A 26,346-nucleotide genomic window follows, 5' to 3' on the forward strand; every position below is an offset into this window, starting at 1 on the left:
TCAGTGTTGGTGTTGACCGACAGATTTTGCGCTTCACCTGCTGGAGTCTCGTCTTCTGGTCACGTGATCAAACAGAGACTTCAGATTGGACAATAACATACATAAGCTACCCAGCATTCATCATTCTATTTGCATGTAACATAAAAACCAAAGAAAATATTCATTTGATTGAATAGTTTTCATAGTTTGTTTATAGTTTATATATAATATGTAGAATAAGCCTATAATTGTGTTATAGTTTGATTTGTACTGACTTGACATTTATTACACCATAATAAAGATGCATTTTCATATTTAAGGATATGAATTAATATTCAAAAGCTTAAATTAATTAGATTATAGTCGTGGAGTGCCTTCATTTACTTTGCCCATATTTATAAAAAGGTTAACAGTGCTGATAAGATTCAAATACATAAAATATTTCTAATGTAATTTAAGTGCAAGTACAACACTGAATACATAAACAAATCTAAATTGAAATACAATAAAAAAATGTAAGTTCTACAAATCATTACTGCTACATTAATTCTTGTCTTTCTTTTTGTAAAGCACATTGTTTTGCTAAGGCTATAAGGCTATAAAAAGTTATCATTACTGTTGTTACTGTTACTATTATCAATACCATTGTAGTTACTCAGTGATTTTTTAATTTTTCAAAGAGAAACCTTAAGTACATCCCCAATCACATGGAGGCTACATTGTGTTTTTGTACTCTGATGTCACGCTTGTCTTCTCAACATTCTTCACTTAACGAGCTTTACGAGCACTGATCATGAGAAATGAGATGTTGTGACAGTGTTTATCTGCACATATTGTACAGTTTACAATTACACAATCTCTGCTGCCGTGTTTTTCTGGTCACCAACGTGTTCATAACATCAGCACGAGGCTCCTCCTGAAAAACAGGCTGACATTGACCCCCATGTTGCTCCAAACTTCTTACATCAGCTACTCTGTTTTTCTACTGTTATGTAACTTTAAAACCGAGTTTGATGGCCTCGTATCCATATGCACTCTGTGTGTGTGCGTGTGTGTGTGTGTGTGTGTGTGTGTGTGTGTTGATGAAAAAAAAAGAGCACAGGAAGAGCTTGTTTTACTTCAGGAGAAACGTCCCCCTCTGGCTTTATTTTTATAATCTTAATACGTCAATATCATCGCAGTGCAAACACTTAGTATAAAATATCATCTTTAACAAAATTTACATTCACATAAAACATCTCAATAAATACATCTTCAACAAAAGAACTCGACAAATATCGGATCATTCATAATATATCTCTGAAAAAAGACTCTACAATGTACAATAATAGCAAGTAATACCTACATGTAACAATTGAAACCCGTATCATACAGTATGAAAATATCCAATTTACAGGAAAAATATTGTACACAACTCATTTCCATCAACTGTCCATCAAACGGTTTAAAGCAAGTGTATAAAAATCCTCATTTTTAATCTCTTAGAAACTCAAAGTAAGCATTCAAGCTACTATATAGACTTTAAATCTATTTTGAAATATGATAAGAAGTACAACAACATCATTATGGTGTCCAAATAAATCTCTCCAAAAATCAAACACTTGCCATCATTTGATTATTGAGTTACAAAACTGCTCAGGAACAGCTGAAACAGTAAAAATACAGGCATTCGACCAAAAAAAAGAAAAAAAAAAAAAGGAAAAAATCCACAATAACCGTAGCCACACAATCTGTTGTGCTACAGTTAAACACCAAAGTCTGATATGTTTATGAAAATAGGTTGGCACATTTGAAAAAACAGCTACCTGTTGACTACAGCAGGAGCGGGGTGGAGGAGGAACCCCCGGCCTGATGTCAAGCCATCCTGAAAAATGTCTTTGAAAAAAGGTTGTCACACACCAAGCTCATGAAGAAGACACAGGTCAAAAAAGCACCTTACATTCAAGAGGACCGCTACCTTTAGCGCATGCATGAGGACTACATTAAAACACTGTGTTGTCCGCTGCTCGGCCTGTATGAATGTTTCTTCAAAGCATGCATGTAAGAGCCACAGGCTTGCAGGCAGTGCATGCTAGAACAGATTAGAGGAGAGTTAATGGCTGTGGTAAGCCGTACTGTGAGTAGCATGCTTTACCATAGAATAAATCATCTGGATTTGTATGAGGAAGCCAGACACGGAGGTTTGGGTGTCTCCTCATAAACAGCAGTTTTCTTCTCTCGACCAAAAGCAGCTTTTAGTTCATAAAAATAGTAGAACTGAATATTTGAACAATAGAAAATATTTCTTAATAAACAAGCACGCAGAAAAAAAGTCTTTTTTTGTTAAATCCATGAGGAAGGAAATCACACTCGCACAATACCGAAAATAAGTTTTTCTAAGTCATGCTTCAACTCTACGGAGATACACACTGGTGTGGCTAGCTATGCACGCTCTATTGGCTACATACACTATCAGGTCAAAATATAGGATCCAGCTGTCTACAGCATGCAAGGAGGAGGGGGGGTGGGGCTGAGATAGGAGACAAACTGATTTATTGCTACACTTTGACGAGGAAGAATCTGGAAGTCAAGCATCACAGGGAAAACAGACAGCAAACATGACCAAAATGCAGCAGTGGCATCATGCACTTAAAGAATCAAGAGTTTACCTCATGTGCCATTGGAGGGTTAAAGTGAAGAGGGGCAGAAACGTCCACGAAATGATTGAGGTCAATGCCCTGTTGTAGTTTGGCGAGTTTATACCGTTAACTGCCGTTTACAATAATACATTTGGCTTTATCCACTTTAAAAACAGAAATGTGTTGGACAGCAATGCCCTTGTGATTAACTCATCTAAATTGGTGTCCAATGAATCAGTAAAGGATCTAAAAGGCAACAGAAAAGATGGCAAGAAACTCATTGTGAGGAGTGGTCGCTAAGGCAACAGCACTGATTTGGTTTGATACTGAGAGAAAAGGGTCAGCTAAAGTAGTTAAAGGAATTTTCCGGATGAGGCTTGCGTGCTACACTATCAATTGTGCAATTGTTTGGATTTCGATGCTGATTTATTATAGTTGTGGAAACAGTTTTGGGAGTTGACTCTGATTGGTTCATAGAGCAACGTGGCTAAAGCATCCTGTATCCTGTTCACGACACCCCGCGGCGTCAAACAACAAACAGAGCTCGAGTGTGCAGGGAGAGTCCCACCGAGGCCACCTCAGTCCTAGAAGTCCAGGCCCTGAGTCCAGGCCTCCCATTGGGCGATGTGTGTCTCAGCTGCATCCCTCAGACAGAAGAAGAAGAGTGGAGGTCAGCTCTGCTTTTTCATTTTTTAATAAACTGCTACTGCTGTCTTGTTGACCATCCACCTCTCATTTTCTTTTTATCCATGCTCACCATGGAGATCCATCACACCGTTGCCATGGGGACAGAGGGCAGGTACCTGGTGGTGCTTGTGGAGGTGGTCGCCTTGGCTGTGCTCGGGCTCAGGGTCCTGGTGGTGGCATAGGTAGTGACGGTGGGGGCGGGGCTCAGCCTTGTGCACACACTGCCCTGGGCGAACGCACTCGACCGGCGCTCGGCGTTGCCAGGCTGCTGCTGGAGTTGAGACGGCCTGCTGCCTTGTCTGCGCCCTTCCAGAAAGTACGTGAGCATCTGACCTTTGCCCTTCACGCTGACCTGGCCCCGGCAGACAAAGTTGTAGTAGTCTGTGATGAGGCGATGGACGTCCTCCGTCACCTGGAGCGGAAACATGGAAGGATGAGGTTCCTCTGTGTTTCACAGGATGTGTCACAGACGTCAGTTCATCATATTAGGAGACAGTTGGAGATAAGAAGACAATGGGCCTCATGCAGCAACATTCTCTTAAGTTTCTGGTAAGAGAAAATATAAGAGAAGTCAACTCCAGATGCACCAAATGTTCTTAACCATCCAAATCTGCTCTGACCAGGAGTTCTTAATGATGAATCTCACTTGATCATAAGTCAACTATTAGCACAGGTAATACCTCCTAAACAGCATATGAGAGCAAGTTTTGTGCTGTGTGCAAAGACTGGCACTGGAGACGTGACACCAAAAAGGTTGTAAAAAGAACTTCTGCTGTAGTGAAATTGATGTAGGCCTACTGTTAAATAAACTTAAAGTAATGTGATTTCAAGAAAATAAAATGAAGTACCAAAATAAACAGAATGCATGGAAAAAGGTTGTATTACATTTAATAAATCAAAATAATTAAAAGAAAAAGCAACAAGTCCTTGTACATAAAGTATATATGAGAAGCTGGAACCACAAAATGTTTTTTGCATGAAAAATGACAAGGTACAAGGTAGATTTATTTGTCATTTTTCTTAAACGTGGTTTAAGAAGAAATGAAATTAAAGTTGACACTAAATCCTGCTACATCTTTTTGCCGTGGAAGGAGAAGTTGAGGAGTCTCACAGCCTGGGGAAAAAAGCTGCTCTTTAGTCTGGTGGTTCTGCAGCAGATACTTCTGTATCTTTTTCCAGATGGCAGCAGGGTGAACAGACTGTGGCTGGGGTGGGGTGGGGTTTAACAATGATAAAAGTAGTTGGCAACTTGGAGGGTGCTCGGTGGCTTAGTGGATAGAGCAGGCGCCCCATGTACATAGGCTGTGTCCCTGCCACAGCGGCCAAGGGTTCAATTCCAGCCACAGCCTTGCTGCATGTCAGCCCCTCTCTCTCTCTCTCTCTCTCCCCTTCACACTTGACCTTTCCTATCCCATCAAAGGCATAAAAAGCCTGAAAAAAAAAACTTGCCAACTGATTTTCTAATTGATCGACTAATTGTTTTAGCTGCACTTGTATATTTTCATATTTTGGTTTGTGTGCAAAATCTCAATTTGTAACTTAGTTATCTAATAGAAGTGAAGTAAAAAGTGCAGCATGTCATGGAGTAGAAGAAGAAGGTGGCATGAGATTAAAATACTCAAGTAACCTCAGATGTTTACTTAAGTACAGTACTTGAGTAAATGAACTTAGTTAAATTAACCACTGGTCAGAAGATGGATGAACAGTTACTGAACTGAAAATTGGGATCAATGCACCAAGTTTAGCAGTAGTACTTTATCCCTAAAATTGAATAATCCAGTCATTATAAATACTCTAAAACCTCAATGAAAGTTGATTAAATATTAATATTCAGGCATTTTTTTTAATGTTCCTCAAATGTAAAACTTATTTTTCCTTGTGTTAGACAACACTTAGACTATAGCACAGCTTGCCAGATGTGGTGTAAGACCCAATGATGGGCCTTTCACCATGTAACTACGATGTGTCCCGCACCGTTGGCCCCTTGTCGGCCCTTGTTGGCTTATTTTCAGAAGATTCAGCATGTTGAATTGGCATCGGAGAAGCGCTGAATCACTCTGATTGCCAGATCAGCTCAGCGCACAAGAAGAGAAATGGAAGTGAAGAAAGTTAACAAAAGGCTTATAATCACGAGGGGGGGAGATTGATTTTTTTAAATAAATCATAAAACTTCAATTAATAGCCCGGGCTACATAAACCAATGAACTAAGCAGGCTTATATTTGGGACAGGAGTCTATATGGGACGTGCTTTTAAGTCTTTTAAGGGAAATACAATAAAATTATTTATTTAACCCTACAGCCACTGCACCAAGAGGCTCTTTGCCAAGGAAAAGCTTCAGATGAACTAAGCAAAAACTAAACAGATGTCTCCATAAATCCACAATTTGTTTCTTTTTCCTTTTTGAGTGTTTTTCTGCATTTATGCTTTTAATTTCACCGGGTCTCTCTCAAAACAGACTGAAGGACTGTACCTGTATCTTCCCTTGTACTCCAGTGCTGTCCATCCTGCTGGCTACGTTCACTGTGTTTCCCCAGATGTCGTACTGAGGTCTTCTGGCTCCGATCACTCCTGCCACCACTGGTCCCACATTGATACCTGGACACATGAACACAATGAGGGGACTGAAACACACTCTTTTTTAAAATTAACACACATATTTAAGCAGATTTTTATTGGATCAAACTTGAGACTTGAATTTTTGTGACTAAAGTCTAACTTTGGCCCAGTTTCCTAAGTTTCAAGAGCGCTCAGTTAGATAATAGATAATTTTTAGCTGTTTTAATAATCAAAACTACAATTTTAGGTCATTTTGACATTAAAAACTGAAAGAAAAACTGGGGCATGTTGTCATGTTTCTGGGGTTTTGATAATATTCTGTTGTCTTTGTTTTAGGGTTTTCTATTTGTGTTTTTCCTCATTTCATGTAGACATCCTTGTCAGCCTGCTTCCTGATTATTTCCTTAGGCCCCACTTTAATATTACACACACCCACATCGCTCTGTGCACAAAATGTGCAAGCTTTCTAAAAATATTATACATTAATATTATTTGCTACTTTCTTTTAGGTATTTTCTAACCAACATCAGTCCTAATCATAAATATAAAATATTCAATAATATTCAGAATTTGAACCCGTTAAATGCCAGGTGTTTGTCAGTGTCAGATGTTTTTAGATGAAAAAAAGAAATATTTTTAATATACTACATGCAAAGTAGATTTTTGTATTATTAGCATCACAGCCTGGAATATGTCAATGATTAGCAGCAACATTAATTGTGATAGTGACAGTGGAAATAACATGTATCTTCTCCATATGCCAAATATGGTCAAAATTAAAAATTAAAAAAAGACATCATCATGTGGAAAATAGTAAAAGTGACAAATTCCAAAAGAAAAGCCCAGAATGACACCAAGAAATAACACAATTCATGTTTTTATACTTTGAAGGCAGTGGGATCAAAAATTGACTTTGAATGGGTTTCAAGGGCGCATTTTTGCCCTTAACAGTATGAATGTAACAATTTTGTTAACAGTGTACTTTAGAATCATTGACGGAGCTGAGCTGGAAATTCCAAGATTAAATAAAAATACACAGTCTTGCTAAAATGCATGCTATACACATGAACACAGCCAAACTTATCAAAAAGGTAAGAATAAAAAGCTTGTAAAATGCAGTAAACAGTCACTGAAGGTTAATTTTGTCAGTTGTTTCCTCATATGTCATGTCTTGTGTTACTTCCTGCCTTGGTCTGTTTCCCGCTTGCTTTCTGTCACACCTGTCCTGCATCAGCCTCATTCGTCCTTCCTGCTCCTCAGTTTCTCCCAGCCTGATCTTCCCTGCCAGTTCTTCTGCCTTACCACCTTATTCCCCTCACCTGAGCTTCTCTGCCCTTTTCTCCACCTGCACTTCATCCCCTCCTCTATTTAGTTTCTATTTAAGTCCCATTGTTCTTCGTTCAGTCTTTGTTGGATCCTTCATTTGTTTGTGTAATGTGTCCTTGAAATAAAGAGTGATGTTTGAGTTCCTGTTACCTGCCGTCTCCTGCATTTGGGTCCACTTGCTCCATATTACATTACAGATGTGTTTTGTTTATTACTCATTCTAAGCCTTGCATGAGGAGTTCAACAAATGCAGATTCAGTGACAGCTACGTCTGTTTGCTCGACAAACTTCCTCAATGTGATATCAAGTGACGTCACAACCAGAATCACTGATAGAGATACTTGTTAAAAGCTGCTGCTGTGCTACCATGCAGCTAAGATTTTTGAGTCAGGATTTATAGGGTGAATGCATTATTAACTAGAAAAGTATAGTACAGTGAGGATCCCTGCCAGGCTGCTACGTTCAGACTGCGATGCAGCCACTGGAGCTGAATGCAGCTGCTCTAGACGGCTGCGCCTGGTGGAATTCTCCCTCCTGGCTCCTTTACAGTCAAGATGGTTGCAAATATTAAAAAGACGGGAGGCTTTTCCATCTCTTATCGCACCTAACTTTAGTGGATCATAACTTATCAAGTACATAATGAATGTTCAAATGTTCCGGGTCAAAATGGGACCAAACTTTTCTAAGGATGTCAGTTTTTGAGCTAAGGCAAAGGCCAAAATGTAACCTGCAACAGATGGTAATGCATCTTATTTTTAGTTTCCGGAAATGCCTTTCACTCTCTGCACTACTACTAAGTGACTTTGTTGATGACTTGTGCCGATTATAAATCACAGCAATCAAAAGAGGCCCTTGAGCATGAGTCAGAGTCAGAAGACTCATACATGTGCATACAAGAATTAAGCTGACTGGTCTAGTGGTATGAAAGATGAGCTGCTGACAGACAAATAAACACTATGCACACATGTGCACATGTGCAATGCATGAATCCCTCCAGGTTTACTCCTGGAGGAGAAATAATAAGTTACTCTTAATAACCTTTTCATTACAATGGAGCTGCATTTGGCATTTATCTTTACCATTCTGTTTGTTACTAAATCACATGCATGCATCTGATTGATAATTTACACATGTATGGATGGATGCTGGTATCAATACTCAAAACTAGACTTTAATAGCACCAGTTGAACTGATAATAAAGATATTGATCTGTCCACTCCTCTCTTCATGGCTGCTGCTTTTATTCTATGTCTGTCTTTAGTATTGCAAAATAAATAAAACAATTGTAAGATGAGACTTATTTTTGTGAAGATGTATTTGATCTGGTAGATAACCTTATTCTGTTCTCTGATTTATTTAGACAACGAAATTAATTTCACTATTGGTAAATCTATACATTATTATTATTATTGTATACTCCCCTTTTAGTTAAAATTAAGAACTACATAATAAAGTGCACCTATCCTTTAAGGTCAAGGATGGTTTAGATTGCGGAGTGATATGAGAGATGTTAAGTGACGAATCACCTTGCTGTGTATTCAGTTGAGGTGTTGTTGTCCTACTGATGAAATGGACATTAAAGTGACGGGAAAACTGAGAAGACCTTAAGAAATTGAACTTATAAAGTGAAGGCTGGAAGCAGGCAGCCTTACATAATGTTACTAATTCCACGACTGCATTTGTGCAGGTCAAAGGTACTGCTTCAGTTCTGCAGGTTTTGGAAGTTAGACACCGACAGAACACATGCAGACTAAGTGAAACCAGGCCAAACTTTGTTTTTCCTGCCCTTTCTGGAAATCCAGCATTACGCAAATTACCAAAAGTTGCGTTTCTGCAAAGGGGGTTCAGCCAAGCACGCAAACATGCATTTTTTACATACAGAGTCCCACAGTCTGCAGACAGGATGGCACTGTGTACATCAGGCTACGCTGGGATTAAACAAGGGCTCCTGCTGCAGGCTCCCCACAGGATACCCAACACAATGGAACCCAGAACCTCAGGTCTCGCTGTGACGAGCTTCCTGGAGGCAACGCTTTTTCTGTGATGCATTTCCTTCCCAACTTACCGGCACTGAACGTCGCTGGTGTCCAGTGCAATAGGTCAGTATCTCCAACGCCAATGTTTATGTAGACCAGTGTGTGTGCATGTCTTTGCACTCACCTACTCTCAGGACAAAGTCGTTGTAAGACTGGTAGTTGATGGCATCCAGGACGTCGAACATGTCGATGGCAAAATCTGACACTGTGCATAAATGTGAGGTGATGGACTTCTTCACCTGGGAATCACACAAATATCAGGAAAACACATTCATGCTAAAACATGCACAAACATGAACACATCTGTGACTGCCACAAAAGCATGCCACCGAAGTCAAACCACCTCTGCGACTGACTGTTTCGTTTACAGAAGTTGCAGAAAGGGCTCTTTTGTTTGTCAGCTTTGCAAGATTTAAAGAAACTTTATGAACGCAGTATATGCTGACGCCACAGAGGCTCATAATCCCTCACAGAGGATTTGTGGAGTGAAACGTGACAGCGTTCTAAATATCAACACTCAGAAAATAGCTACCTGCAAACAGCGGGCCCCTCAATGCTGCCGTGTGCATGCAGAACAGTTTTGAAATGTGCTAATACCCTGCAAACACAAGCAAAAACTCATACGGGATCTAAATATAGCCACTGCATGTGTACCTTGGAGGCAGTTGTAGGAACCAGCCCTACTGCAGCCATGTATGTACTGCCAATAGTCTTGATTTTCTCAATATCCCTGTAGCACTCTCTGTCCATCAGCTGGAAAGAAATAAAAGAAGAAAACAGGGATAAAACAGAGGGAAAGCATTACTACTGTTACAAATTTCAAATCAAATTGAAGTAAATTGTCAGTTTAGGCTCATATATATTATAGGTTGTGTTGGCAAACAAATCCAAATGCAATTTAAAATGAACTATTTTAGCGTGTCTGAGTAAATTAATGCTTTATGTTGCTGATTATAGATTCAAGCAGGCCCAAAGTCATCTGTAAGTAATTCCTTATTTTGAAGAACTTTCCCAACCGCAACCATTGCTTATTATATTGCATCAATAAACACTGTATTTTTTGAAAGCCTCAGTCGTGGCCACAATGTCATCTTTGAAAATGACATTATGGAGGTCCCATTGCACCAGAGCTTGACCCCAAATTCTCCAAAGGCAGAGGAGGCGGACATGAAAACTGCTGGGAAAAAAATGTACATATAAATTTTTTTAAAATCTGCAGATTTACGACGCAACAAAACATTTACTCACCTCATCAAAGTCGGCGATGATCTCATTGAGCAGCCTGAGACACTCGACGCCCATGTTGTTCCCGTCCAGCTCGATGTAGAAGTCGTTGAAGTTGGCGATGGAGGCGAACAACACCCCGACCTGAGCGTAGGACTGATAGTACAGGTCCTGTAAAGACAGAGAAATTACAAGGTTAAGAAACATTTAAAGGGAACATAACACTGAAAATAAGACTCCGATGATCCAATGTTAAGAGTATTCTCTGATGCTTATGAAAATGTCTCAAATAAGGGTGCTATCTCTAAACTTTAGAAAGGCCTCATGATAAAGAAACCTCATTCTACAGAATACATAAAAGGAAAATGGGAAAGAGAGGGTAATTTTTCAATATCAAATGAGGTCTGGCTGGACATGTGTAAATTCCAATGGAAATGCAGAAACTCACATGTGTGGTGTGATTTTGGGTGGAAATGTTCCACTGAAGCAGAAGGAACATTTTACTGGAGGGGATGCCAAATGTTGGTGACAGTTTGGGTTTCAGGAAGAAAATCACTGTCATGTATTCAGGGAGTGTCCAGTGATTAGACCTTTCTGGACAGAATTTCACAAAGCATTAAAAGACGTACTCAATATTGACTTACACACTTTTCTTAGGACATGCTGATTTTCAGACAAGCGCTCTGATAAATATATGTTTGTTAACCTCTGCCTGCAAAAAAAGCTCTCACAAGGCGTTGGTTACTTCCTGAACCCCCGACAATACAGGAGTGGATAGATATAGTAAATGATATTTATGTTATAGAAAAGATTACTTTATCACTTCGCCTTCAGAAGAGTATGTTCATTAGGCTCTGGACCAAGTGGGTGAAATATGTAAAACCTCTACGACCAGATTTTGTGGAATGTATTGGATAGACCTTATTATGTCTTATGTGGCTTTTTTTCTGACATTTTTTTATTACTATTATTATTTTTTAAATTTTATTATTATTTTTTGAATTGCACTGACAAGTCTCCTTGTCAAATATCTTATAGAGCTTTTATAGTATGTGCACATGTTCTCTCCCAAATTGTTAATACTGTAGTTCTTAAATTATTATTATTTTTTTTTAAATAATCAAGTGCTGGAGATATCAGCGGTAGAGATGTCTGCCTTCTCTCCAATATTATGGAAATTGATGGCGCTCAGCTTGTGGTGCTCAAAGCGTCAAAAAAATACATTTAAAAAACTCAACAGCAATGTCTCTTTCCAGAAATCATGACTTGGTTACTCAAGATAATCCACAGACCTTTTCGTGAGCAGTTTCATTTAGGAACTATTTTTCTTTTAACCAAACTACACCTGCCAACTGTATCACTGCACAGAAGGAAGTGTGCGTCTCCTGCGACTGAGCCAGGTGACGTTACAGCTCAGCTGAGGACACTGTTGTTATTATTTACAAATCATGCTGTAACGAGCACGAGTCTCTTGTTCATGAGTAGATGCACGTTTCCTTCTGCAGCGATGATTCGGTTGGCAGGTGTAATTCGCTTAGGGTCAGGGCAGATTTATTTTTCATTTTACCACATAAACAGAAGCAACTTGTAACTGTGGTTTTGAAAGAGAGAATGGAAATAGAGCTTACTTGCTCACTTGCTCACAATGAGCGGAGCCCATTCACTTTCCTGCAGTAAGTGTGGTCAATTGTGGGCTGACCACAATATTATTATGACTAAGGTTCAGTGCTTGGGGGTAATGTAGCATTTCATTTTTATCAAGAAGGCCATGATATGCGTCAAAAGGCTGCAAAAAGGTAGTTAGTGAACCTTTGAGCTTTGATTTTTTTTGTTGCAAACAAAAAAATGCAGGACTTCCTGCAGCAACATTCTCTTAAATTTCCTTTATATTTTCTCTTAACTTTCTGGTAAGAAAAAACGTTCTTAACCATCCAAACCTGCTCTTACCAGGACTTCTTATTGATGAATCTTACTTGATCATAAGTCACCTATTAGCACAGGTAACGCCGCCCAAATAGCATATAAGAGCAAGTTTTGTGCTGTGTGCAAAGACTCTGGCACATGGCCATGACTGGAGACGTGACACCGAAAAAGGCTATAAGAAGAACTTCACATACTGTGAAGTAATAAACTTAAACAAAGTAAGTGTGATTTCAGGGAAATGTATTTAAGTATTAAACCAAAAAGTATGCATGCAAAAAGGTTTAAATAAACTCAACAAAATAAAAGGAAAAGTAGCAAGTCCTCATAAAGATAGTATATACATAATGTTTTTTTTTTGCATAAAAATGATTTAAACCATTATAAAATTAACTACCAATTAAGCTGCACTTACTGTCATATGGTTTGTGTGCAAGAAGTTCCTCAGATTTGTACTTAAGTACAGTACTTAAATAAATGTACCTAGTTACATTCAGCTCTGGTCAGCAGATGGATGCACAGTAACTGAAATTACAGTGATTGGGATTAATGCACCAAGTATAGTAGTACTTCTTTAGCCCTGAAGTTTAACAATCCAGCCATTTAACTACTTTAAAATATTTTTTTTTAAATGGTTCTCAGATATAAACCTTTTTTCATGTGCTGGGCAAAAACTTTTGGACGGAGAAAACAATTTCTTTTCCTCTTATCTTGGTCAGAGTGTTTTCAACCACTTGTAAAAATTTCTCTTACCAAAGAGCAAAGCAAAAATAAGAAAACATTGGTGAATCCCAAAAATCCGTGCATACTAACAAAATAAGAACAAATCATGGATACCAGCAAAAATAAGTTTGTATAATGTGTCGAAAGTCTAGAAAGGTGCAAGTCTATTTACCATACAATGGAGGTGGATTGTCCCTGTAAAATCCACAGACATCATTGTGAAGTGTTATGTGGATTATCCAGACTAACAGGGGAACTGTTTATGAAAAGATGCATTACTGTTGAATTTTTTTAAATTAATTTTTTGGTGCAATGTGTATTGGTCAGGGTCAGGGCTTCAGCTGTACTCAGTGCATATGTTTTTTGCCCATGAGTACCCGTACATCTTGCATACTGCCAAACACCTCCAAGTGACATTTCATTCACCTGGTGGAGACTATTTTATTTTGCCTTTAGAAGCAGGTGAATGAATGATGCATTTAGTTATTAGTTTTGTTACAAAACTTAACTTGTGTACAAAAAATGGCTTGTATTCTTCTCATTAATTGCACACCCAAGTTCCAAATGTGATAGAAATGTACTGTATTTCCTTATGCTTTTTGCACAGTTTCATTGCATGGTCCTCCTGAACTGACATGTATTCTGATACAGAAATAAATTTCACATGGGACACGCAGTGGTTAGAAATTCCCACATGACATAAAACAACCAAGGAGAACTTATTGGTTGCAATTTAAATACTGACTGAGGCTGCAGCACACACCTCAGGCACAAAACGTATATAATATATGTGCATAAATTACAAAGCCAGTATGTTTGCATGTGACCACTGTACTTCCCCATGCAACAGGAACATTTTTTCAATCACAATGTTAGAGCAGTGAAACTTTGAGTTCAAGGCAGCAGAGTCCCACTGTGCGGTGCTATGAATACAGTGTACGGATGAACTTTAGCCCAGAGGAAAGAGAGGAAGTCTTTCTATACACTGTAGCTGCGAGGGGTCACCAATGTGCCGGAAACATACTTCCTGACTTCCTGCCCCCAGTGTTTACTAGTCTCAGCCTCAGATGATCCCTGCACCATCTGATGCGTAGCCTGCCGATTGTTAAAGGATAAGGCCACCGTTACTTTTGCTTTTTGTTATTATTAGCAAATCCCATGACAAAACCAAAAACTAACAATGAATCTCACCTACTAACCAGTGCCGTCTGTGTGGTCACAACCTATAGCCATACATGTAGCGTAGCTGCTGTCCTCAGGATGGTTTAGAACAAACTACAAGACCATGTGCGTCCAAGTACTGCTCTTTTATGCATTTTTAATACTTTTATTCACAAAGGTATAAGGTGTATGTGGTTGCACAGGAGACACTGGTTGACTTTAATTTACTCATGGGCTTATTAATGATAATAAAAAAGTGACTAAGTGATAGACTGGGGGTGTGGAGTTTGAAAGACATTGATATTTATAAGGCAGAGAAAGTGTAATTAAAGATGCTTTCTTTGTGCACTATGGGAAATGTAGGATCCCACATTTTTTCACCCACCTTTGTGAAAGGGTATCATGGCCTGTGCTGCAACAACTTTGACCACTTTTGACCTGTCCCTGCCAAATCCCAAAAACTCTATTAAAATGCAATATTAACTCACTGGCTAGAGTCTGGTCCCTTAAGTCTGTAGATGGCCATTTTGCATATCAGTCAATGACATGTCAGTTTTCTTGTAGTTCTTGAGTTCATTATTCCAAAGTTTAGCCCTGATTTTTTTCCCAATATGCTAAACAGGCTAAATTATGGCTCACAACATCATAGCAGTGTCTTAATTGCAGCTCTCTCCTATTTACACAAAATATGCACTGAATATATAACATAATAATATAAGGATTGGTAAAAAAAAAAAAAAGAAAGAAAGAAAGAAAGAAAACAAGAGAAAAAACATTTCTTTAAGATCTGTGAGTTTACTCTAATTTTGTCGCCTTTCATAATTATTTGAAACTATCACCTCACAGGAATTACAGCATGGTTTTTACTGCCTGTGGGCCATCAGCTTAAAATATAATGCTTCTGTCCATTTTTTATGCACAGGGATACTGGGGCTTAATTTTGATTTCAAACAGTAGGTAGAACAGATACCCCGAGGTAGGAAAAAACATGGCCATGGTTTTTTGTTTTTGTTTTTCATAATTTTCACATCTCCTTTATGAAATGGATAGTCATAACAAAATATATCCTAAAGCATACAATGATAAAAATAATCAATATACTGACTCACCCCATAGGCAAAATACTGCAGAATAAAGCCACTGATGACGGTGGGGGTACCCGTTTAATCTCTAGTAATTTTTCCCCTATTGCCTCAATTTGGTTCACATTTGCACTAATACTATCCTGATATCTGCCGGACACCTCAAAGCAATATACATATAAAAATATAAATTTATTATAAAACTAGAGGCTTTTAAAGGTGCCACAGACATACATTTCAGAGACACTTTTATAAGGCAATATATTATGGTATAGTAGCAAAGTTCAGGCAACCATATGGATTAAAAAACTTTGCACAAAAACAATACAGGTTTTGCAATGATGCAAAACATGTTGAGTCACATGTAATACACATTATTTTAATGTTAATATGTAACAAAGTTTGTAAAAAATAAACTGTTGTTTTAACAACTGTGGGTTTTTTTTACTCTATGGAGCTCAAGATTTTTAAAATGTGTCTCTTTCAGTGTTTAAATCAGACACTCTAAGCGCCACTGCCATAGATACTGTAAACACTTTAATAGATTTTTTTTTAGAGTTTTTAAGAAAGTTTTGAAGTTACTCTCATTTTCATACTCTTCATTCATTCCATGTGTAAATATAATATTAGTTTTTGGTCTAATACTGCCTTCTGAAAAGGTGCAAATGACACATGTCCCCTGTATTCCTAACTTTTAAATCCTAAATATGGAAACTAACTCTGCACAAATTGACAAAAATGTTCTTGCAATAATTATAAAGAATGTGGATGCAGCTTCAGTGTTTACAAACTGAACTTGTCCTCCTGAGGGGCGATGAATTTCCTGAAAGGATGTATGTTTTCATCACTTCCTGAGAAAGGGAGGAGGGGGCCGAGGAAGGAACAGAGATCAGTGGAGGGGATGTTCATCAATCAGTGGCTACAGACTCACAGGGCTGTCAGCTCACACTTCCATGCTAACACTGCAACACATGGGCAGGTTAAGCACTGCCATTGTCCTAAACAGCTGGGATATTTTCCCACGTTAAGACCCCAACACCTCGAGGGTATATAGGACATATCTGCAAACTAAACTTGGAGCCTGTAACCTGCTCCAGTTATAATCACTTAAAAATATTCTTCTTCTGCTCATTACCAGCTTGAAAATAAATTCACAAGATGGTAAGATTAGATTACACAGCAACCAATAAGCACTAAGTTAGTGATTTATGGTCAGGAGACATCTTGGTGCATGGGTCAAATGGCTAACAGCTAAATTTGTTTGAAAAGTGACACATTTTTAAACATCTGGACCTCTAGTTTCACTGCAGTATGACCTGGCTTAAAGTTTAAAGTCCAGCAGCAATATATATGCAACGCCAGCGGTAATGACTCTGAAAAAGGTGGAACTAATTAAAAATAATGATCTGCATGGGCTGTCCCTGTAACAGCCATCTCAGCTACTGATATAATGCATTTCATTACTCAGTGCAGAAGTTCATCACCCCCTGAGAGCTACACAAACTGAATTTTACCTCCGGCTGCTGAAAGGAAACGCTCGCTCCGTCTGATTTGATTACGAGGGTTATTTTTGCCAAATCCATGTGCACGTAAACAACTAATCTAAATGAGAGGTTTGTTACTGATTGTGCTTAATGTGTTTCATGAAAGCAGCAGGAGATGTAAAAAAATTGTTTAACAGGGCTGTGTTAAAAATGGAGTGGGAAACATCCTCGTAATCACTGAGGAGTATAAAAATTATAACAATAATAATCTGAAGAACTGGCTCACTACCTTTATCAGGCCCTGTATAAAATTCCTATAATATCTGGGAGGATTTAGTACAGTTTTGGATTCTAATGTAAATTCCACATCAGTAGTATAAAATAGTAATATTGGTAATATTTCTCTCATCAGTATTAAATGTTTGTTTTTTTTGTTAGTTTTCTCTTAATTTATCATATAGTAATATGCACTCTGTTGCAGCTAATTAACATACAGTTTATTGTTCATTTTCTCTTATGTCAGGCAGTGGGTGCACATGCACTGTTCTGGCATGATGAACACTTTCATGCTGTAAAACTAGAGGCCCTGATGGGGAAAAGTGAAACAATAGAAGTAGTTTGCTTGGTCTAAAGCATAGTTATGGCTTGCTTTAAACTGAAATATAGTCATTTAAATGCTAAAAACATGACATGTGGTGTAAAAGTGCTTTGAGTGGTTGGAAGACAAATGTAAGTCCATTTATCATCTAAGTAGGCTTCATAAGTTCACATCTGGCATTAGAATGCGTCTCTCATGCTTTTTGAGTGACCTCATGTGATCAGCTCTCACTCCCCTGCTCTATATGCAAAAAAAGTTGTCATTTTTATTTATATAATCAAGATAAGAGAAGATCTTTGGCATTTCTACTGTGTCTTTTTTAAGTTCGAGAGAGACAGAAGAGGCAGGAGATCCGGAGAGATGACGTGCAGAAAAGGGGCCGGGCCAGACTCAAACCCAGGCAGCTCTAGTAAGGACAAAACATGTAAACATGGCCAAAGGGTCAAGAGTAAAGGTGTAGATTTGAGAACCTTGAAAGAACATTCATTTTTCAGTCATTCTGGTCACTTTTTAACCCAGATTTCTGGATGTCTTTTGTTGTAAAAATCACTAAACCAGCATCTCCCATGTGCATCAGGAAACACTGGGGTGTCCAGTTTTGTCTCCCTTTAGACTGCTAATCCTTGTTGTACAAGCCTTGACATGCCTGTGGATGCTCACCATGTTCCTGGGGTTTGACATGAGGAAGTGCTGAGCCACATGAGCTGGAAGCAGGTTGAACAGGATCCTTTTGTTGTCCAGCTTCACCTTCTCCATGTCGCCTCTCTCCTCCTCCGCCTGGACACCATCAGCAATAAAGACACAAGAGAGGGAGAGGTGAGACCTTAAAGAGCAACAGCGGGGTGTAGATCTAAAGTGAAACTGATGCCCAATTACAATGAAGCTTTATTGGGGCTCAGAGCGCAACAGGGAGCTGTAATTGCTTCTTCTTATCACTAGAGGGAGATAATGATTTGCAAACAAGACAAATGCTGGCTGTCATTCTTAAAATAGAAACATCCACACTTTCCTGATCCACTGAGTCTGCACAAGACTGTGCATGTAAGCACACACACACACACACACACACACACACACACACACACACACACAGAAAAAATCTGTCTGTATGTTTTTTACTACATAAAAGACTCACACAACTTTCCTTAAACACAACACAAGTAATCTTGGGTTCAATGTCTTGCTCAAGGACAGTTTAAACCTGCAATCAGAAAGAGATGGGATCAAACCAATAACCCTATGGTTTGCAGTGCACAGGAGAAACTCAACGTGGACATGCAAAACCTTATGCATGCATGAGCAGTAACAAGCTTATAAAGAAAGATGTACCTGAGTGGCCCAGAGATAGTCGAGCCGCAGCTTCAGGTCCAGCTGTCTTGAATGCAGAGCCAGGGCTCCTGAAAACAGCAAGGCAGCCAACACGGGATCATACCCGCGTGTGTGGAGAAACCCTCCTCTGAAACACACACACACACACACACACACACACACACACAAAATGGGTTGTTTGGTTTCCCTTATTCCCTAATTCAATTTTGAAAAAATAGGAGGGAAAACACACAGACCACATTTTCCATATCAAACTACATATCACATGCAGCTCGGTCTTACCCCACAGCTTGGCGATAGCCACTGGTCTCCATGACGACAGTGTAGGTGACCGAGAGGAGGAGGAGGAGGAGGATCTTGGGGAGCGAGGATACTCGGAGGTAGGGGACGAGAGTGAGGGTGCCGGCCACGCAGGACAGCAGGGCGTACGCCATGTTGGTACAAGCTCTGTCCGCCACTGTGCTGTTGGCATCTGCAGAGACGTCCTCCACCGAGAGGCTGGAGTTTGTCCCAACTCTCCCCCAAGGAACACATCCCACCTGGAGGAGGAGGTGAGAAAGACATGGCTTACATAAATGCAATTCATTTGTAAGATGCACAGTGGGCGACTGTATGTTACGCTGGAGACATGGACTTCATCTATTTTACATATAAAAATGTCCTCTAACTGAAACTTTGAGCCCAACGCTGAGACAACTAGATGAGTAACTGATTATTCAAATGATGTCATTAATCTAGTGACAAGACAAACAAACAGCATAATGTGTAAATAACATGTTTACTAACTCACCCATTTCAGTCTCTATTCTAGCTAGGCTAACAGCACCCTGGCTATAGCTTCATAGCCTTTTCAACCCTTTAAAAATTTAGCAAATTGGCTTGATTTCTTTTGAAAATATGGGAAGAAAGCAATGGGCAACAAAAGAAGAAATGACCTAAAATAACATGCAATAATTTAGTAAAAAGTCCAGGACAATTCCCTAAATAATTAAAAAAAAAAAAAAAAAAAAAGAAAAGAAAAAAGGACATGACCTGCAGAGGTGCTAAAAAATGATAATAATTCTGGAACACAATGTTAAATATGTATTTATGATAATTTGCTATAAATATTTTTTCTCTATTGCACCAATATGCTCAGGGTTCAAAGATTTCAATACTTGTGAGAGGTGTCTAAAAGCAGCATTTGAACAGAGATGTTACTCCAGGTTTCAAAGGGTTAACACACAGGTAGGGGGACCAGGGGCAACAGGTTTTAGTTTTGATATCATTACTCAAAAATTTCCATTTGCATACACTTTTTAATCAGTTAACTGGTATCTAAGTTCTGTTAACAATCATCACTTGGTTTCACGAGGACAAGAGTGCCCAATAATGACCTCAAACACCCATAAATGAGCATTTCAGCAATCCCAGTTCCCTCGCCTTGAAGTCAGTGGGTTTTTTAAATATTTTTTTTGGTTAGAGGTCTAACATAAAGTCCTGCATGAACACAAGCTTAAAAGACTTTCACAATTTGTTTTACAACTTCAAATACGTCAGTAAATACCCCACTCAGAATGTAGAGCTTTTTGTAACTTAGAAGAGGCGATTGCAAACAAGTGGCTAAATGAGACTACAGAATGTCATTACATCGAGCTGAGCTGAGCCTTGTGGTGGTAATCATGCGACCCTTGTGTAACTTGTTTACAGCCTAAAATTATATTGTTAAACAATGTGTAATTAGCATGAAATTAGTAAAAAAAAAAAAAGAAAATTAGTTAGAAATAAAACAAAACAAAAGAAGAAATAAATAAAATGCAAAAGAAAAGAAATTACATGGGAAAAGAAATATAATAATTCTCTTACACTGTTTCAGATATGCAATTGTGATAATTATAGATACAGTTTTTTCTAACATTTTATTCTTTCTTTACATATTTTCAACTATTTTTAAAAAAAATAATTTTATAAATGTTAATTTCTTTTAACTTGTGAAACATTTCTTACCAAGTTGCTCATTGTCTTATTTCCCTGTGTTTTTGAGAGACGCACCAATTTGCACATGGTCCAAAAGTTTAAATACTTGTGAAAGGAGTCTGACAGCAGCACAACGAAAATGATGTAGCTCCCATTTTCAAAGGGTTAATAACCATATAAAAACAACTAAGCATCTACAGCCTTGCTAGCAACTCTGTGAGGCTTTACTGTGGTGCTTTGAGCTGAATGCTAACATCAGCATGCTAACAACGCTAATGTACGGCATACTCACGCACTAAACTAAGGTGGTAAACACCTGTCAATCATCAACACAGCAGCACTGACACTGTGAGCATGGTAGCATGGTGATGCTAGCAGTTAGCTCTAAGCACCGCTGTGCCTCAGCAAAGAGGTTACAATGTCACGTCTCTTTAGGCTGCCGCTCAACTTTGACATTTTGTAAATTGAATCCAAACTATTAGATAAACCAATGATGAAAATTATAAAAGGCTATAGCTAGCCGGGCCATCCCTTCACTACATCCCTGCTGCTACACGTTAGCTTTATTGAATTTTTAAACCCACAGTAGAATACTCACACACCCACACACCAGCCTGACCGAGTTCTGGGGCCGACTCCGTTGCCAACCAATTTGAGTTTAAAATATTTTAACGGGTATTTTACACTTGAACAATAAATGTTTTATTCTTCTGAGACTTTGCGGTACCATCTGCTCACCGGCGACTCTGCCAACTCATGGACTGCAGAGACTTCAAATGACGATGAAGTGAAGACACTGTTTCTAACTCAGGGTACTTTTTTCTGCATGTGTAGTCTATATTATTTTATTATCATTATTTCCATACAGGCCTTTAAACAATTGTATGACAGCAACATTTTAAGCCCCTGTATTTAGCCATCATAAGCCGTGAAATAATTCTTTACATGCACACTGGTATGACTTAATGTTATTCAGTTGTTCTTTGCCAAGATTGATCCCACTATATCAAATAAACTGTAATCATATGATAAATATTAAATGCTTTGTAAATGCTTTTAAATACACTAGTTGAAAGCCAGCTTAAACTTTCAATCAATCAATCATGATTTTTTTGTAGTTGAGGTGTATTTTTTTTCCTGAAACAAAAAAAGTCTTGACCTTAGGTCCCAAGACTGTATTGACTTTATTGACTGTATTTCATGGTCATCCTCAGAGAGTGGCATTTCATGTCATATTACTGAACTCAGGAAACTCCATCCACTGAGGAAGATCTTGATATGCAATTAAAAGCCACAGAAAAAGTGTAATCTAGATTTCATGTCAGACTGCTGATTTACAGTTCACAACAGAGCGATCATACTCAACTATATTTTATTAGTTTTAACCTTACTTTTTTTTTCTTTCACTGTAGAGCACATTGAATTGATTTTGCACAATATCGCTCTTTAAGAATTTTTTTTTTAATTTGAATTCAAGTAATTATTATATACTGCCTCAGTCCTCAAAAGGGGGTCCGTGACCCCTTAGGAATCCTCAGAGGTACTGTGGGTGGCAAAAATTGGTGTTTGTTAATTTAGTTCAATGTTTAATTTAGATGTTTGTTTCCTTGTTCCAAAAAATAATACAAAATAAACACAAATACGAATTCAACTTATTATAAGCAAAGAAAATTTGGTCTATAAGCTGTATTATTATCTTAAGTGTGCGTACATTCTTGTGAACCACAATGGATTATTTTTTAACTTTTCCAGCAAGAGATACCAAAATACTGTACACCTCAAAAATAAAGATGATGTATAAATATATGAATCTGCCAATAACTCTAATTTAATATATATACGCCATAAAATTATATGTTTATACTGTACATGGCACTTTAGGCTGCCATACTTGTTACTGCTACGGGTCCAGTTTAATACGTAACTCAATTGTATACAATATATGTGGTAGGGGGTCCCTGCTGCCTCAGAATTATGGACAACTGACTATTGTCACATGCTGCCCTTTATCAAGCTGCTGCACTTTTTTAATGCTTCTGTTGCCTCCTTTGCTGCTAATTTATTGCCTTTATTCTAATGCATTTTATTGGTTTTATATTGCTTATTATTTATTTTTATAGGTATCTATTTATTTATTTATTTATTTATATGAAACTGATTTCTTGATGCTATTTATTTATTACCTGAGTACTACATTTTGTTCTTTTCATGTTTTCACGGTCAGAATGACAATTAAGTATCCTTGAATCCTTAAGGGGTACTTGACCCAAAAAAAACACTGAAGACCCCTGATAAAGTGTATAAAAACTGCACTCTTACCACACAGGCCTGGGTTACAGAGTAGGTAAGAAGAACAAGGAAGACACACAGCACTGTTCGGATCTGGATGGTGAGGCAGCCCGGTTGGCACTAAAACCAGAGGACATAGAGAGAGAGAGAGAGAGAGGAAGCAGTTGGAAAATAAAAGGAGTGAGTAAATGAAGCACCTGTTTATCTACTTCAATGGCATTTTGGACGCATCATTAGCCAGGAGTGGAGATGAAGTGAATGCATTTTGTAGTGTGGCTCATTACATGCAGACCCATTAGAGGAAACGCTTAAAGGATTTGACGACAGTTCAATGTAGCATGATACAACAGTGTCATATTGGGGGTATAGAAGTCAGTGTAGTTACTCCAACCTGCGTGTCGAGCATGCAGAAGTGGAAAAAGTACACTTTTTATTTCGGTAAACGTAGCAATACCACAGTGTCTGTGACAAGTTAAAATCCTGCATTCAACATTTTACTTGCTACTTGCTGCTGGGTAGGGAGAGGAGGTCTGGGAGTCGATACCTGAACACTGGTGAGATGCAGGTACATGACACAGGCCACGTGGAAACACACACACAGCACCAGCAGCAGCAGCACCAGCATCCCCCTGAGGGAGGAGAGGAGAGACCAGAGTGAGGAGGGCTTCCCCACTTTTCCACTGACTGCAGTGAAAACACCTTCCTTTTTGATTGTCTCACTGCACCCTAGCAAGAGCCATCCAATTACGCTAAACGATTGGACAAGTGTGTGTGTGCGTGTGTGTGTGAGTGTGTACGTACTGTGGGATCATTAGCAAATAGATAAGGCCAAACAGAGCAGCGAGGATCAGAGAGAGAACCACCGCACTGATGAAATGGTCGTCATACACCTGGTGATACTGAGAAAGGACAAAATAGAGAGGAAGAAGTCAACATGAGAAGCATTCATCCATCAGTCATCTCAGATGTGTCAGATGTGTATCTAGGTCGAGGTTTTAGCAGGTCAAATATTCTCCTCAGTGGGAAATCCTTACCTTTCTTTTACAACAAATGTACAAGTGTAACAGTGTATAAGACCATTTTTTTCCAGAGTAGAGTGTGGTTATGCTTGCTGGACATTTTAGTTACGGGGTAACTGATTTTTTTTTTCACCTGGACCCTATTTTCCCATGTTTTTGTGTATACATGACTAATAACTGTTCTTCTAAGTGTCTGACAACATTGGAAAAGATCCCTACAGAGACTGACCTTTTGTGAAAGAGTAAAATCCTGGAAATCACTATCTCCAAACCCACCAGACTCCTTTGAAAAAAGCAGTACTTCTATCCCTGGAAAACACACTTTATTCAAAGACAACAGAAACGAAATAAAACTCATGAAAGCAATATTGCTTAATCTTTCCCCTGCTTCAACAACCACCAATTCTGATTTGAAATTAGTGCTTAATTCACCCAGTTGGATGTGAAAATATGCTGGCTCTATAGATGCCAAACTTTCTGTTTATTAAAATGGAATCTGGTGGGTTTGGCAATGGTGGTTTCAGGGCTGTTCCTGGTCAAGTCGCATTTACAGTTCACATCTATTTCTGTGAAAACACTGATGCTTCACACACATCTTCTAAATCTATACAATTAGCACAGTTTCAAGGTTAACACCCAAGGTTCTTGAGTTATGGCCAAAAACATGATTTATGAGGTCACCGTGACCTTGACCTTTGACCTACAACCACCATATTCTAATTAGTTCATTCTTGAGTCCAACAGGATGTTTGTGCCAAATTTGAGGAAACTCCCTAAAGGCATCTTCAGATATTGCGTTCACAAAAATGCAATGGATGCAAGGCCACAGTGACCAAAATCTAATCAGTTCATCCTTGATTGCGCTTGAACATTTGTGCCAGATTTGAAGGAAATCCTTCTAGCTTTTCCTTACATATTGCATTCTCAAGAATAATACAGACGAGGTCACACGGGCCTTGACCTTTGACCTATGACCACAAAAATCTAATCAACTCATCACTGAGTCCAAGTAAATGTTTGTGTCAAATTTTTACAAATTCTATCCCCAGCAAGGAGGCATATAAAGGATCTTAGTCCTTAACACAAAGGTCTATCCCTGTCGGGATCCTTTCCGCCATGTTATCACACTCTTATAATAACAACCTAAGCATGTCAGTGGCAAAAACAAGCACCTTTAGTGGAAGCTAACTGAAACTGACATTGCCATTTGCCCTGAATGATTACACTGGAGATAAGTTGACCAGTGTTACCTTGCTCACACTGGAGTTAAAATGTCGTTCCACTTGGTCACTTAGACACAAATACATGGGAAAATGGGGTTTGGGTTAAAAAACACCTAAATTACCCTTTAAGGCTGAAACGTGCCTTTCCTGGCTGCAGCAAATGAACAATTTGGTCTTTGAAAGGCAGTTGCATGGCTGTTGTTGTTTCCAGACTTGTTGATTCACAGAATCCCTCAAGACTTGTCTGGCTTTGGGTGTCCTTATGGTTTGGCGTGCCAGGAATACCTAAAAAAAATGGACCTGAAATGGCATGTTCCACTGTGCAGAAGCAGGAGCTCACTGTTCTTCCCTATCTAAGCCCCTTATCCTCCCCCTTCATGGTGAGCTTTGACATACCACGAGTGAATCTTATGAATGATCTTATCCTTCTGGTTGGTACCAAAAAGCTCCTGACACATAGGTGATATCTGTGGGGGCTTCACCTTTTGGATTTAAACGTAACCCATCTGGGAGAGCTAATTCCACCTGCTGCTCTCACACTCCATGTTACTCACTTACTCCATGTTTACTCCATGTGAAAAAGACCTGGAGATAGTCAACTCCTTCACTGGGAGCAGCAACTCAGTTGTGAGTGGCAGCAAACAGAGGGACAGGGGTCCCTCCAATCCTGAATCAACTGTCATCATCCGAAATTGCGTCCAATAATCATCAGTCATCAAAAAAACCCATCAATTGGTTGTAAAGATATTTTACAGCCAAAGAGTTGTGGCAACGGACCAACCAAGCGACTACTGGCTGACCTCCCTGGGGGCAAATTTGCAAATCATAGGATTTTATAGAAACAACCCCCCTGTTTATTTATATTCCCATTACGTCCGTCTCAAACATTGTAAACATCACAGCCCTAATACTTCCATGTGTCATATATGTTTGCATAAATACAGCCAATAAATGGCACTATAGGACAGAGTCAGAAGTTTGACATTAAAAAACAAGAAGACGATGGTGGATCTCATAATACACATTATACCTATAAATGGAGGCAGTGTTGCGGAAATTATATACACGTGGATGGACAATTCCTTTCACTAATTTCACTATATATCACTATACATTATAATATATATTACCCAA

At 38.7% G+C, this 26,346-nt stretch overlaps 1 protein-coding gene across 1 annotated transcript in view; it reads right to left on the minus strand.

The window, feature by feature from the left end:
• Positions 1-2,400: 2,400 nt before the first annotated feature.
• Positions 2,401-26,346, minus strand: part of LOC121941164 (adenylate cyclase type 1-like) — a 57,554-nt gene continuing 33,608 nt past the window's right edge. The window contains exons 10-20 of the mRNA XM_042483889.1: positions 23,772-23,869; positions 23,515-23,599; positions 23,001-23,090; positions 19,008-19,264; positions 18,726-18,852; positions 18,057-18,173; positions 10,453-10,599; positions 9,859-9,957; positions 9,329-9,443; positions 5,757-5,881; positions 2,401-3,696 (exon numbers count right to left, since the gene is read on the minus strand). Coding sequence (XP_042339823.1) covers positions 3,367-3,696; positions 5,757-5,881; positions 9,329-9,443; positions 9,859-9,957; positions 10,453-10,599; positions 18,057-18,173; positions 18,726-18,852; positions 19,008-19,264; positions 23,001-23,090; positions 23,515-23,599; positions 23,772-23,869 — 1,590 coding nt within the window. The 3' untranslated portion in view covers positions 2,401-3,366. The remainder of the gene's footprint in view (positions 3,697-5,756; positions 5,882-9,328; positions 9,444-9,858; positions 9,958-10,452; positions 10,600-18,056; positions 18,174-18,725; positions 18,853-19,007; positions 19,265-23,000; positions 23,091-23,514; positions 23,600-23,771; positions 23,870-26,346) is intronic.

Source organism: Plectropomus leopardus, chromosome 3 (genome assembly GCF_008729295.1).
Source record: "Plectropomus leopardus isolate mb chromosome 3, YSFRI_Pleo_2.0, whole genome shotgun sequence".
NCBI classification, from domain to species: Eukaryota; Metazoa; Chordata; class Actinopteri; order Perciformes; family Serranidae; genus Plectropomus; species Plectropomus leopardus.